The 16,018-nt window shown below is 44.8% G+C and overlaps 1 protein-coding gene across 1 annotated transcript; it reads left to right on the top strand.

The window, feature by feature from the left end:
- Nucleotides 1–2,594: 2,594 nt before the first annotated feature.
- On the top strand, nt 2,595–11,683 carry LOC122455862. Its single transcript, XM_043492609.1, has 6 exons — nt 2,595–2,669; nt 6,298–6,391; nt 7,209–7,327; nt 7,703–7,845; nt 9,290–9,487; nt 11,539–11,683. Exons 1-6 carry the CDS (start codon nt 2,595–2,597, stop codon nt 11,648–11,650), a joined length of 741 nt encoding a protein of 246 aa, XP_043348544.1. The 3' UTR covers nt 11,651–11,683.
- Nucleotides 11,684–16,018: the final 4,335 nt, after the last annotated feature.

Genomic DNA, 16,018 nt, shown 5'->3' with positions numbered 1-16,018 from the left:
CAGGGAGGAAAGGGGCAGGAGGGGTGGGGACTCAGGCAGAAGGGGTGGGCCGGGCTGGGGGCTAACCTCCATGAGCCCTTGGTTCACTCATTGCCCATGCTTCCCACCCCGCAGTGTAAGGGTGTGCTGCCGACAGGACTTGAGGCCTGACGGAGCATTTTGGAGTGATGGGGGAATAACTGTAGTTTAAAGCACTATGGCTATTCTGATCTGCAGAGCAGTGCACAGGTAGCTCCTATGAGTTAGACCAGACCCCACGGCTACTGTAACTTATAGGGAGAGACATTCCAGCCCCCAGAACAACAGCCCAGGATTCAGGCAATGCAAGGAATGGCATAAAGGCACCTTTGCTCCCACTCCTTTTGTGCTGCGCGTTCTGTGCTGTGTCTCTCATGAAGCAGAACACAGAATCGGATGCAAAGCCTGGAACTTTTCCATTTTCATTAGAAGACTTGCAGCAGTGTCAGTGTCAGGGGATGTGTTTTGAAACACTGCTTTTGAACATTGTCAAACATTGCAAATACTGCATAGGAAAAGCTTCCATCCCAAACATCTTCACTGCCATCTTCAGAGATAACACAGGGATAGCTTTTCAAAGTATTGCATGAGCGTTTAATGTTTTTGATCTTTAAAGTCAGTTGAGTCAGACATATAAAGCCCTGCACTCCACTTGGAAAACATACCCATTCTGTTCCCATTGTCTATGGAAATTTTGCCATTTGTTTCAATGAGAATGGGAGTAGATTGATTTCACCGATTATGCCATTGACATTGGGCATTCCGATCTTGCAAGTTTCTGATTCTGTGAGGTTCTATCAGTGAAGTCCACAGGACTATGTCATCAGTTCACTGGCATGATTCACTATCTCATTAAATCATACCCATTGTTTGGAGCATAGGTAAAATACTATGAAAGCAACAGTAGCTGTGGTAAGTGCACAGCTTCCAGTTTGCAAAGTCAAATATTTCAGTGTTATTCCCTACTACCACCACCACCACTAAAAAATAAAATCCAACAATTCTTCAATCAAGGCTACACGAGCTAAATCTTAAGATCATTCTGCTCTCACTTATATCTGGGTAGATAATGCCAGTCAAACCATGGAGTCACTCTGAAGTCACTCTGGATTTACAATGGTGTAACAAAGAGCAGAATTTGTCAGCATGTTTTTTTTATTTAAATTAAGCAGCATCCAATGAAGTGGGTTTTAGCCCACGAAAGCTTATGCTCAAATAAATTTGTTAGTCTCTAAGGTGCCACAAGTACTCCTTGTTCTTTTTGCTGATACAGACTAAAACGGCTATCACTCTGAAACCTGTCAGCTATTTTATATGTATAGCATAAGAAAAAAAAACATAGGGAAATCACCATGGGATCAAAGCTCTAACTGATTCAAACCATATTTAACCCTTTAAAATCAACATCTAAGCCACTTTTTTTTGCTTATTAGGTCAGATTCTAAAATTGTGTTCATGGATTTAATATCAGGTACACAACTACACTCATGCCATTAGAGACTCAGCGATGCCCAGCTAAAAGAACCGAAGGCTATATGTGCAAAATATATGTGCAATTATATGTTTTTCACTTGACAATTTTGAGTTTCTCTCTCAACTTTCTTTCATAGGATTTCTAAAATACAGGCAATGCTGCTTGCTTAAAAGACATTATAGATCACCACTGAGAAAAGAGAGAATGCAGTGGGGTTATAGCTACTGTGGGTTTCCATTAGAGTATTAGTGAAATTAATTCCTCTCTCATAAGGATTTAGATCTGTGATTTATGATAACCAGTTTCTCACCGCTGGCAAAGTGAGGGGAAATGACTCAGCCAGGACAGACAGCATAAATCTCATTTTTTCCCTTAATGGTTGACATAATCTAGAGTGCTGCTCCCAGAGGTGTCACTGGAGATTCATATCCAGCCAAAGGGCCTTGCAATCAAGGCAGAGAGTTTTGGTAGTTTCATACATTGTAAGCGGTAATTGTTTTGAATTGCATCCTGACTCAGTCATTGTAATTTCCTTTAGACCAACTTTAAAAGGCAATAGTTAAAAAGAGAGAGAGAGAGAGAGAGAGAGAGAGAGAACACCGGGCAGGACAAGAGGCAATGGATTCAAACTACAGCACAGAAGATTTAGATTAAATCTCAGGAAAAAATCTTCCTAACTGTGAGAACAGGAGAATAATGGAGCAGACTGTCTTGGGAGGTTGTGGAAGCTCTTTCACTGGAGATTTTCAAAAGGAGGCTGAACAGCCACCTGTCTTGGGTGGTTTAGACACAAAAAATCCTGCATCTTGGCAGGGGTTTAGACAAGGTGACCCTGGTGGTCCCTTCTAACCCTATGGTTCTATTTCCTGAGCAAAATCTGTGTTACAATAATGCTAGATGTCTAGCTGAAATGTACTGAAATCAAACAGTGCAGAGTCCAAAGCTCCATCCTCTGTCTGTTGCTCCTTTTGCAGCCCACCTGACATCCTGAACTTCTCCTTTCAGCTATCATTTCTAGAATTCTGAGTGCTTATTCAATACCCATTTATGCAATAGGAGAAGACTTCAATAGTAAATTGGAGAGGATTCTGCTGCAGCAATCATGCTGACTGCAGAAAGTCCAAAATTAGAGGTGGACCTTCAGCATGGGCACTGCATGAACCACCTGCTGGCGGAGGCAAGCCCCCAGCACCACCCCTTCTGCCCAAGGCCCTGTCCCTTCCACGCCTCCCGCACTGGAGCCCAGAGCCCCACCCCCCCGCTGCAGCCACCAGCCCCCACCCCAGGCTAGTGTTTCTAGCCCTGGAGCTCCTGGAGGACGGACAGTGTGGCTGCAGCCTCCCCAGCCCAGACCTCTTGGAGGGTGAGCAGCACTGCCCCAGCCCCCGCAGCCCCAGAGCACTGAGAGGGCAGGCATCATGGCCCCATCCCCCCATCCCTGGAGTGCCGGTGGCGCGACCCCAGCCCCAGAATGCCAGGCTGGCGGCATGGTAGGGTGGGGCCACCGCACAGGGACAGGGAAACTGGCAGGAGGGAGTCTGGGGGGGCGGAGCATGGGCGGGGCCATACTTGGCTGAACTAAATTTATGTAAAAAACAAACAAAAACAACATGAAAACGTAAGAGCAAAGACTTATTTCAAGTCACATTTTGTGTGTGAGCACATACATGAACCAAAAATATAATCATTTATATTATATAGAAGTTTATCCTTAACATTTACAACATAAATTCACATTTTCACACAAGTATGGAGAAGATGCTATCCATAACTATGAAACCATTTCTATATATCTCACCTATTAATACCACTTTATTTAACCTGCAATGAATCAAGAGGGCATCAGACCTCTACGAAGCAGCAATATAAACACCATTTCAGACGGTCTAGTCAGTAGTCCCCAACACATGCTATCCAAATGTAAATAATCACTCCATCTTCTCTTCATGGGACTACTACATGGTTCATCTACTGATTTTTAACACTATACATGTATAAAAATAGGCCAACATTTTCATATCTGCTTGCCTAAAGACAGAGAGTGTTTTAAAGCATCTAAAAAAAATAAGCTTGTTTTCAGAAATGCTACACACCACACAGCTCTGAATCAAGTCACCCACGACTGGATTTTTTTTTATTATTCTTTCAGTCTCCAAAAAATAAGACAAAACGAGAAAGATAAGAGGAGCTGTTACAAATGATATTTCTATTCTGTCATTTACCAGTTAACATTATGAGCTTCCAGATAAAAATCAGACAAGATGTTGTGTATGTTTTTGATGATACTTCAAAAAGGCAAAACAAAATCTTAGGCAAGTAGTAATTCTATTCATGATTATTTTCAAATAGGTATGTAACCTTAATTTTATTCCATGTTTCACTTAATTTGTCTTTTACACTCTTGGTCACCATGAAACTTTCATTACCATCCCCACTAGAGTCTTTTAAAGCTGCTTTTTATTTTCCACTTCTGATCCCTTGTGTAATCGTTTTAATGATATTTCTTGACAGTTCGAAGAGTTTGTAGAGTAACAGGCAAATTATTATGCTGTATCCACACAGTTACTAAATTAAAATGATTTTTCTAAAGAGTTCCATGGTAGATTTCTAAATTGCAGCCCCAGGCTTGAGAGATGTTCACTTTCTTTGAAGCACAATTGGAGTAATTATGCCATTTTTGTTAAATAAAATGTAACCTTCCAAAATTCTCTTGGGCCCTGGTCTAGCAAAGCACATAAGTACGGGAATTCATTTGGACTATACATGTGCTTGAAGTTACACACAAAGTTAAATTCTTCCCTGGAACCTTAATGCATTGCTAAAAATTACTGCTAGGAGAAAAAAGGAGAAGATTCAGAACACAATGGTAGGGTGTTTTTCACACAAACTATATATTGTATCCCCAAATACAGCTAATCTCTGTAGGCCATGTCATGCTATTGATTAATAAGCATAAGGCAAGGTCCCATTGATTTCAATTGTGAGTTTGGCTTTTAAAGAGCTGATACGACAAGGCCTGTCCTTACAATGTTAGGGCCCCATCCTGCAAACATCTATGCATGAGTAACTGTATTCAGGCGAGCTGTCCTATTGAAGTCACACCATGCATATCCCAGAGGATCATGTTGGCACAATCTTGTCACATACGAGGTTTTATTTACATTTTGTGACCTAGTTAACATGCATTAAAGAGGAACCTTGCTTTTTCCTTGTCCACGAAACAGCCTGCATCGCATTCACCAGATCAGGAGCATATGAATGGTTTAAAGTGTTATCTCTTTAGCTCCTCAGGTCTGAATACAAGCAGTGATAGGTTCTGTAAATCCTATTCCTCTCACTGTTCTGCTCTAAGTGATACAGATACTACTTTGCCAGTTTTATCAAGACACAGAGGACTACTCCAGCAGAGCGCTGATTCAGGGATATCTTCACCAGTAAGTGTTTTGTTTATCAGTCTGGTTATGAGTTTATAAAAAAAAACAGACAGAAATTAACTTTATGGCTGGACTCTCTTTCTGCAACATGCTAATGGATGTGCCCTCATTTAGCCTCCAGATAGGATGTGATGGGCCAAATTTTGGCCAGTGTAGGGAAAGTACTATAAACTACCTGCAAATGGGTACACATACATGCTACAAAAGCAAACTCCATATGCTACGAAAGATTTTATTGCAGGTAGTTCTGTATCTAGCCCAGCATACAGGAGTCATCCATGTGTGGGGCTGTGCATAGGTGCAATTGCTGGGCCAGGAATGGACTGGTATAGCTATAAAGACGGGATTTGACTCTGAGGCTTGCCCTGAAATTCCTCTCTGCGACTGCTGGTCGGGAGTGTCCATGGAGCAGTTTTTGGTGGGAAGACAAAATGTGGCAGACAGCTTCTGCTCCAGATTCCATTTCTGACTCTGGCTGCAGGTTTTCAGTGCTTCCATCTAGTGTCCTAAACCAGATTTTGTTTTTTAAATATATATACACTCTCCTCATTCATGTGCCATTTCATAACTGACTTTCATGAAGCATTTAACAAGTCATTGTTAAGGTAACAACTCCTCTGTAAACATTCACCTAGAATATATTAGAAAGATATATTAGAACTGCAGAAAGTACAGAGAGGGCAACAAAAATGATTATGGGTCTGGAACAGCTTCTATTTGAGGAGAGAGTAAAAAACTGGGACTGTTCAGTTTAGAAAAGAGACAACTAAGGAGGGAGATGACAGAAGTCTATAAAGTCATGACTGGTATGAAGAACATGAATAAGGAAGTGTTATTTACCCCTTCACATAACTCAAGAACTAGGGGGCCCCTGAAGAAATTAATAGGCAGCAGGTTTAAAACAAACAAAAGGACATGCTTTTTCACACCGTACACAGTCAACCTGTGGAACTCATTGCCATGGAATGTTGTGAAGGCCAAAACTATAACTGGGTTCAAAAAATAATTAGACAAGTCCATTCAGGATAGGTCCATCAATGATTGTTAGCCAAGACCGTCGGAGATGCACCCCCTGGCTCCAAGTGTCCCTAAACCTCCAACTGGCAGAAGCTGGAACTGGACGACAAGGGATGGATCACTAGAAACTGTCCTGTTCTGTTCATTCACTCTGAAACATCTGGCAAAGACAGATTACTGGGCTAGATGAACCATTGGTCTGACCCAGAATGGCTGTTCTTACGTAAGATTCTGTGTCTATTTTTTCTCCTGGAATACTGCCACAGGATTTTGTATAAATGTGAAGATATTGCCCAATGTCCAAGACCATTAATTAATTATTTTATTTCTTTTATTTTACATCCTTCCATTAAGCTTCCCTCAGATTCCTTCAAGTATCTCACTTGGCACGAGTTAAAAGAACATGATGTTCGAGGAAATCAGATTTGTTGTCCCCGAGTGAGAGAAGGTGAAGATGAAAATTTATTCCTTTGAAAAAAAAAACATTCATTTTAAATCCTAAGTATTTTATCCTGTACAGAATTAAACACCAAGATGAAATCCTGGCCTTTCTGACGTTAATGGTAGTTTTGCCATTGACTTCACCTCTACATTGCAGAAATTTCATTTTTTTTAATCATTCAGACAATAGCTGTGTAAGATTTAGAGTTAAAAAGCAGGAATGAAAGTCAAAACTGTAGATTCTATATTTTCAACATTAATGTTTGGAGATAACAGATGACAGAGAGTAAAACCCCAACCCTGAAAATGGAAACACACATGCTTAATTTTAACCATGAGTGGCCTCACTGAAATAAATGGGACTACTCCAGAGTATGAAATTAGGCAATTTGTTTAAAATTAGATAAGTGTTTACAGGATTGGGACCTAAATGGAAAAAACAATTCAGAGGGGCATTATCTTACTTATATTTATATTATATGAATACACACACACACGCCAGCATTTTCAAATCTGGGGGGGTCTAAAGTGAGGCACCTAAATAAAATCTTTTATTCAGCATTGAATTGAATAGGAAATCTCATTTAATAACAAGCCTCCAACTCACAGTGACTGTAAATTGAATGTAAAAATTAGCACCCACAATATAGTGAACATCTCCAAACTAATTTACCACTCAGGAGTCTGGGAACCTACTTTGGTATAATACTGTGTATATTATTTCAACTCAAATATCTTCCCAACTACATATATTCACTTAAAAAGTAACTAACTGCAGACACCATATCATATCAGCTATTGAAAATATATTTTTTTCTGAACAGGGCCTTCAGAAGAAGAGCTATTTTTCAGAGGAGAAGAAGATGTCTTGCGAGCAAGAAAACAAGTAACAGAAAAAGAGAAATGGCAACAGAGGCTGCAAGAAAACTGGGAAAACTGTGCAGTAAGATCTTACCATTATTTATTGTTATTGCTATAGCTCCATAAGAGTATGTTGCACTGTATAACCAACAAGCCAAACAAATAACTGGGCCAACAATTTAAGGGCTACAGCTACCCTCCAGTAATTTGTTATTCATATGACAAAACTTCAGTTCTGTCCACCTCTTGCATGGTAGGTGGACCAAACAAATTTAGCAACATATTTCTATTGTTCTAGGCAAAATTTGGCACCATGTTTTAAATTAGGTATAACTCTAGCATACTAAAATAGACTCTTTGTAACAACAGGGTCTGTTACAATCTGAATTTTAATAACTAAACTTTAAAAGAAAAAAATAAGCTAAAAAATTTTCTTTGCATTTTTTCCCATCCCCAGAATTTGAACCTTTCATTTCAGGACTTGGGCGACCTTTACCAGCTAGAAAACTTTAACAGGATTCTCCGGAGATTAATTCGTGTAGAAAGGCTTTGGTTGGTGGACAATTCTTTGACAGACCTAAGTGCCATAAGGTTGCCAAGGTAGATGAAAAATCCTGTTGCCAGGTCCTATCTTGTATCAAAGAAATCAAAAGGAGTTTTGCCATTGACTTCAATGGGAGCAGAATCAGGCCTTTAGTGATTAACAGAGCATAATATGTGCATGTAATTCTATTGAAAAATCCAATTAATCTAAATTCATGATATACAAGAAAATTGAAAGCTATTCTGGGTCAGATTCTGCCACCCTTGTTCATACTGAGAAGACCATAGCTCCATGAGAAGTTTCATCAAAGTCAATGATATCTTCTGCTTGGAGGAAAAGTTGTTGTATCAGGTCAGTAGGAGGAAATGTACATAAAGATGATGGTACCTGACTCAAGGAGAGAAGCCAGGAGTTTCCATTACAGTCATTTCCTATGGTCAGATATATGGAAAGCTGTGGTTGTGTTAACAGTTAGAATGGGAAATAATGGTCCAGCGATCCAAAAATGTAAAAGAAAGCTCTAAAGCTAATTTTTCAGACCCTGGTCTTGCAGCCCTTGTTGAGGCAAAAAAGTACCATTGCCCAATAGAGTTATATCAGTGTAAAATTGTGTGAGGTCAGAATCAGGCCCCTGAAAGAAGAACTCCTTTATTCACAGAACAGATAAAAGTAGAGGCTGTAAGCTTTCTCACACTGTGCTTGGTGTTCCTAACAGCCCTAACCCTAGCACCCCTAGACAAGGGGTGAGAAGTTCTCAATCTGCATGTCTCTCTCTTTAATAACAAACAAAGGATCTGAGGCTGCATTCAGAGAGGATGTGTACAGTGGTGTAAATTAGACCTTATGCTAACTTTGTCATATTCCCTTAGTTAGTCCTACTTACAACCACTCTACCTACTTATAAGGTAGTCTAAGATGGTGTGATTTACACATTGAGGGTTGTCAGAAGAAGGTATCAAAAGGTGTATGTTAAAGTAGCCCACATTCTGCCTTTCCTTTCTGACTGTAAGGGAATCTAAATTAGCATACTGAGGTCCAAATCACACCACTTTACACATCTCTACTGAATAGGACCCAGCAAGTGCCAGCTGTAGCTGCTGTGATTTTTATGATGTGGACAATTGTCCTCTGGAAACTGATTTGAGGTCACCAAAGTGAGTTCATGTTGGCCACTGAATCTCCACATTGGATGGTAATACCTTTTGGTCACTGACCTAGACTGGATTTAAACTGGTAATATTGCTGGGGGCATTCTCATCACCCTACTACAATCTGTTCAGATCCTCCTAAAATTAATTGTAATGAGTTAACAAGCATGTACCAGATCTTCAGCCAGTGTAAAATGGCCTATTTCTCTTTAAGTCAATAAAGCTAGACTGATTTATACCAGCTGAGGATCTGGCCCCATGTGTGTACACTGTATATTTTTTCACAATAATTAAGGATGTATATTCTTCTGTATATGTGATAAATGATGGCATACATTTTTGTACTTTACAGATGCAAAGAATTAAATGTCAGTAAAAATCATTTTACATCCTTGAAACAGCTGCCAAAGATACCTCAGATTCATCACTTGTCACTGGCTGATAACAACATTGAGACACTAAGTGGGATATCAGACTTGAGATCTACTCCACTCGAATCCCTTATACTCAAGAGGAACCCCTGTGAGTTTAAAGAAAACTACAGGCAGCTGTAAGTCCTACATTATTGTCAGTAAAAACATGTACAGTGAGAAAATACCTGTTCCTATGAAAGCATAAATGTAATACACCATTGACACATGGTAGTTTTCATGGATTGTAAAGGAAACTGGCTTTGTTCTTGTTGTATTTTCCTGTCATCACGGGATAGTTCAACAAGTTTTGCAAACTCAAGCCGGTTGTCACTATTGTCCACCTGAGGAATAGTTTCCTATGGATTTGTACTCTATGTGGAATTTTCAGAAAGTGCATGGACAACACTGTAATCCAGCAGTTAAGCAAGAATGAATTATTGAATGTAAGCTCATGAGCTAAACTGAAATCCATTGGCCAAGTTCAGAGGCAATTTGTAGGTGTAAGCTAGACTCCTTTTCATTCAAACTGCCTTAGCCAATTCTCATTATGTTGCTACTGTACTAGGGAGTCTAAATTGAATTACATGGCAAGAAGCTGGATGAAGATGTATGCTAAATTGAAAGGTGGCACAAGTTCTTGCACCTCCCTGTTAATGGCTTTTCTTGATGCTCTCCAGTCTTCTGCATCCCAACATGGTGTGAGTTACACAGACTTAGGCTCCCTCACACTCAGACTCAGTGGGCCAAATTCAGCAGGTGATTAAAGTGACATGATAGAAAGTGGGGGTGAGTCTAAAGGAGTAAATCTGGGGGAGTCTGAGTGGGTGTAAAATGCTGATGGGGGGAGTCAGAAGAAGATGTAAGTTACACTCTCTGCAGATTCATCTCTGTGATCCATTCTCCCCACTCCCCAAGGACTCTGATAGCCCTTCCATGAGAATAAATGGCAGGTGGATCAGGAGGTGGTTTTTAGCCAGTCTGTGCAATATCCTTCTTACAGAGTTCCTCAGAGACCTATGCTGCCAGGAGGTTCATAGGGAACAACTAATGCTTGACAGTTGTCCCCATTACAGACACAGGATCTATTAGCTTGCTGTCTGGAACCTAAGCCTCCATGAGGTTTCCTGGCCGCCTGAACCCAATCCCTCCAGCATGAGTACAAAAATCCCTCTCCCTTGAGGGGAGAAAGGGAAGGAGACTCCTTGATATGAACCTGGATGAGTTTCCAGTAGGCTTTTTCCCTTTGACTTCCTCTTTGGGAGATGATGATGGTGTTTTTTAAAATGAAGTTTTTCAAAAATATATAAAAAAATTATATTCTATTGTACCCTGAAATCTGAGATCTAACAGTGAGCCAGTGGGAATCTCATGAAACTTTATTTCATTTTCACAAGATTTATCCAAAAGTTGCCAAAAGAGAGGGAAAGTCAATGCTTAACTTTAATTAATAATGCTGCAATGAATATTACATTGATATAGACTAGAGCTTCTCATGCCAAAAGGTCTAAAAGTGCATTCCAAAATAGATACATGCCAGGATTGCTTCACCTTCCACTGGAATACAGTCACCTCTGGCAAAGAGGGCAGCAGACATTAATGGCAGAAATTAGAGATACTAGGAAGAAACACTATTCGTCTGAAATAATATACCAGGAACTTTAATGTCCACAGAAGGCCTGATGCATTGATATCAGAGGGTTTGGGATCAGGTCCATAGAGCAGACAGGACATAAGTGTTTACTGTCTTATAATGAAAGAAGCTCACATGCATAAAATGCATAAAACTGAGTTTATCTATCACAGCAGGATGAAAGTTCAGTAAAACACTTTGCAATTTGAACTTAGTTTCTAGGTGCCTAGGAATTTCAAACCTAATGCTTAGACTAAGCTACAAAGCCCTCCCCTTTGTGATATGTTATACGGTGAGCCTGATTCTCTATTCTGCTACAGGTATTTTGCGCTTGTATAACTCCACTGACTTCCACAGCTTAAAACCAGTATAACACAGTAAAGATTCAGATCCTTTGTCAGAGCTGGTCTCAAGTGGCAAACCCAGTTTGGGGTCTGAAGCCAGATTTCTAGTATGTTTAGATACAATGTTTCCTTCTGGCCCATCTTTACTTTTGATCTTAAAAATTATCCAAGTAAATACCTCAAAATACTATTTTTTCTTTGATTTCTCCTGTAGAGTGTTCTCCAATTTGCCAAACTTGAGAACGCTGGATGGGGTTCCAAAGCTGCCAGAAGATTGTCCACCTCCAGAGATCAGTTTTCTTTCAAAAATGTGCACCATATTGTAGCACTGTATTTTGTATCATAATGGAGCTAATGGAATTGCCATAGTTAAGAGAACTAATAAATCGAGTACATACCTTTTTTTTCTGATCAAACAGCTTACAGTCCTTCTTGAAAATTTGATCCAGTTGAATGTCCAAGAGACAGAAAACTGAGGGACAGATTTTAAAAGTTAAGCACACACATGTGTACGTACATCTGCATATATGTCATTAAGCTCATGCATGCAAATATACGTATTGTGACAAAGCTCTGTCCTTGCCTCCGTGGGTCCCACGTTTCCTGGTGGACTTCACTAGCCTCAGAGGCTCACTGTGACCCTCCACATAACCCTTCTTTCTCTAGAGACAAGGGTCACAGTTTACTGAGCCATCTTCATCATAAGCCAGCGAGGGAGGTGAGGAGAAGTTATCCTTCCTTGCACAGTCTCTGTTGTCTTCCAGTCTCAGTGATTAAACAGGGGGCAAAGATGGGGGGAGCCCAGGCCCACCCTCTACTCCGGGCTCCAGCCCAGGAACCCTAATAGTATCAGCTATGGTAGCTGACCTTTTAGAAACATGACATGTACAATTCCCTGGGCTACTTCCCCCACAGCAGCCCTCACTTCCCACAAGCTCCATTTCACCCTTACCTCAGGGCCTCCTTCCTTGTGCCTGATATGCTGTGTACTACTCAGCCTCTCCAACCACACAACTTCCTCCCACAGCTCCTGACATGCACACCCACCTGATTAACTGGGAGGCTTTTAACTAGTTTCAGCCAGCCCCGATTGGCTTCAGGTGTCCCAATCAACCTAGCATTCTCCCTGCCTTCTGGAAAGTTCTTAATTGGCCCCAGGTGTATAAATTGACCTAGAACAGCTTCCATTTCACTTATCCTGGTAGCAGGGATTTGTTCAGCCTGGAGCGAATCTCTCTCTCTCTCCCTCCCACTGATGGTCCCATTTTCTGACCATCATATAGCCACCGTGGCAGCCTCCCTCTGCGCGGAGAGGCCGGGGCCGGTCTATTGGCATTTTAACAACAGCTTGCTGGAGGATGCGGGCTTCGTGGCGTCCTTCCGGGAGTTCTGGCTGACCTGGCGAGGGCAGCGGCGTGCCTTTCCCTCGGCGCGGCGGTGGTGGGACTTAGGGAAGGTGCGCGCCCGGCTCTTCTGCCGCGACTACACCCGGGGCGCCAGCCGACGGAGGGATGCAGCGATAGAGCAGTTGGAACGGGAGGTCTTAGAGCTGGAGAGGAGTCTGGCCGCCAGCCCCGAGGATCCACCCCTCTGCGGAGCGTGCCGGGAGAAGCGGGAGGAGCTCCGGACCCTCGAGGACCATCGGGCCCGGGGTGCCTTTGTTCGATCCCGCATCCGTCTCCTTTGGGAGATGGATTGCGGCTCCCGCTTCTTCTACGCCCTGGAAAAAAAGAGGGGGGCTAAGAAACATATCATCTGCTTACTGGCAGAAGATGGCACCCCCCTCACGGATCTGGTGGAGATGTGCGAGAGGGCGAGAGCCTTCTACGCAAGCCTATTCTCCCCGGGTCCAACCGATCCTAACGCTTGCAGAGTGCTGTGGGAGGAGGTCCCGACGGTCAGCGTGGGCGACCGAGACCGGCTAGAGCTGCCTCTCACTCTGGCCGAGTTCTCGGAAGCCCTCCGTCGCATGCCCACCAATAAATCTCCGGGCATGGACGGGCTGACCGTGGAGTTCTACCGCGTGTTCTGGGACGTCCTGGGCCCAGACCTAGTCACCGTCTGGGCCAAGTCTTTGCAGAGCGGGGTCCTCCCTCTTTCGTGCAGGCGAGCCGTGCTCGCCTTATTGCCGAAGAAGGGGGACCTCCGCGATTTACGAAATTGCCGTCCCGTCTCGCTCCTCAGCATGGACTACAAAATCGTGGCAAAAGCCATCTCCCTGCGGCTAGGGTCCGTGCTGGCGAACCACCCAGACCAGACCTACACCGTCCCGGGCCGCAGCATCTTCGACAACCTATATCTGGTCCAGGACCTATTGGAACTTGGGTGTAGGGATGGTCTGTCGTTCGCCCTCCTGTCCTTAGGTGAGGAGAAGGCGTTCGACAGGGTGGATCACGGGTATCTCCTGAGCACTCTGCAGGCGTTTGGATTCGGACCCAGGTTTGTGTATTTTCTCCGGGTGCTGTACGCTTACGCAGAGTGTCTGGTAAGGCTCAACTGGACCCTGACCGAACTGGTCAGCTTCGGGAGAGGAGTACGGCAGGGGTGCCGCCTCTCAGGCCAGCTGTACGCTCTGGTGATTGAGCCCTTCCTCTGTCTCCTCCGAAGAAGGTTGACAGGGTTGGTGCTGAGGGAGCCGGAGCTGCGGCTGGTCCTGTCAGCGTATGTTGATGACGTGCTCCTCGTGGTCCAGGACCCGGGCGACTTGGTGCAGGTGGAGGCTTGCCAGGCCGTCTATTCAGCAGCCTCCTCCGCGCGGGTCAACTGGGTCAAGAGCTCTGGCTTGGTGGTAGGGGACTGGTGGCAGGCGAGCTCCCTCCCACCCGCGCTTCAGGCCATCCGGTGGAGCACGGGTCCGCTGCTCTATCTGGGCGTTTACCTTTCTGCCACGCATCCCTCTCCGCCGGAGAACTGGCAGAATTTAGAGGGCGGGGTGATAGAGTGGCTCCGGAAATGGACAGGACTACTCCGGTGCCTCTCCCTTCGAGGGAGAGCGCTAGTGCTTAATCAACTAGTCCTGTCCATGCTCTGGTACCAGCTCAACACCCTGGTCCCGGCCCCGGCTTTCCTGACCAACCTCCGGACATCGATTCTGGAATTCTTTTGGTCAGGACTGCACTGGGTCCCTGCAGGGGTTCTCCATCTACCTGTGGAGGAGGGAGGGCAGGGCCTCAAATGTCTGCTTACTCAGGTCCATGTCTTCCGCCTCCAGACCCTGCAGAGGCTCCTTTATGGTGCAGGTAGTCCGGCGTGGAGCATACTGGCGCACGCCTTCCTGCGCCGCTTCCGAGGGCTCCGATACGACTGGCAGCTCCTTTATCTCCATCCGAGAGGTCTTCGCGAGACCTCTCTGGGCTGCCAGTCTTCTACCAGGACCTCCTCCGGACCTGGAAACTCTTTACAACGACCAGGTCCGTGGCAGCCACCGAGGGGGCAGATCTCCTCGCGGAGCCCCTGCTACACAACCCCCAGCTCCGTCTGCAGGTGGCGGAGTCCCGCTCGGTGCGCCAGAGGTCGGTCCTGGCAGAAGTCACAAGAGTCGGAGACCTCCTGGACTATGACCGGGGAGACTGGCTGGATCCCCTGACGCTCGCTCAGCGCATGGGGCTCTCCAGACCTTTTACTCCCCGGCGCATACTTCAGGAGGCGAAGGCCGCTTTGCCGCCCGCTGCTCTGGTTTATCTCGACCGGGTCCTGCACGAGGGCACGCCCCGCCCACCCGCACCCCAGGCCCGCCGGACCTTTTAATTGGACCCCTGCCCCGTGGACCCAACCGACCCCATCACCCCTTCACTATAAGCCGGCTGCACGACATACAGCCGGTCTGCTTTCAAACCACGCCAAGAAAACATCTCTACACGCTCATGCTCCACACCCTTCACGCCCTCACCCTCGTGTCCTGCCCCGATACAAAATGGCGGGACCTCCTGCCATCTTTGGAGGGTGAGGAGCCCCGGTGGGCCAGCCTATATTCCATCTTAGTCCCAAGGCCCGCCAGGGATGTCAGTTGGCGGCTCCTTCACGGAGCCGTGAGCACGGGCGTGTACTTGGCACGGTTCACCACAATCCCAGACACCTGCCCCTTTTGCGGCGTGAGGGAAACCCTGTCACATATATACCTGGAGTGTGCCAGGCTGCAGCCCTATTCCGGCTCCTCACCAATATCTTAGTACGCTTTTGGTTGCACTTTTCCCCTCACCTTCTTATTTATGCACTCCCTATCAGTGGCCCCACAAAGTTACAGGATCTCCTGGTCAACCTCCTCCTGGCCCTAGCTAAAATGGCCATCTACAAAACCAGAGTGAGGAGGTTGGCCGATGGAGTCTCCTGTGACTGTAGGGCCTATTTCCAATCCTCGGTCTGTTCACGCATCTGGGCAGAGTTCCTCTGGGCGGCGTCCTCTGACTCCCTTGACGCCTTTGAGGAGCAGTGGGCGCTGTCCGGGGTTCTCTGCTCGGTGTCCCCGCCTGGTTCCCTTCGTTTGACCCTTTGCTCACACTCCTGTCCCTGTTATTTCATTGTCCCCCAAAATTAATTGGAATCGAGGTCCTGTGGATCCCCCTTCTAGGCTGGGGGGGATCCTTTAGCAGTGGACAGGCTTCGCCTGCCCACTTCCCGGATCCCAAAAGGACTACTCTTCCATAGCCATCTGGCTTTGCCCCATCATAGTATGGTATTGTAAACTTCTAAATTTG

This window comes from Dermochelys coriacea, chromosome 9, assembly GCF_009764565.3.
Source record: "Dermochelys coriacea isolate rDerCor1 chromosome 9, rDerCor1.pri.v4, whole genome shotgun sequence".
In the NCBI taxonomy this organism is placed as follows: domain Eukaryota; kingdom Metazoa; phylum Chordata; order Testudines; family Dermochelyidae; genus Dermochelys; species Dermochelys coriacea.
The sequence above is the reverse complement of the archived record's forward strand: the minus strand, read 5'-3'. Positions and strand labels throughout refer to the sequence as shown.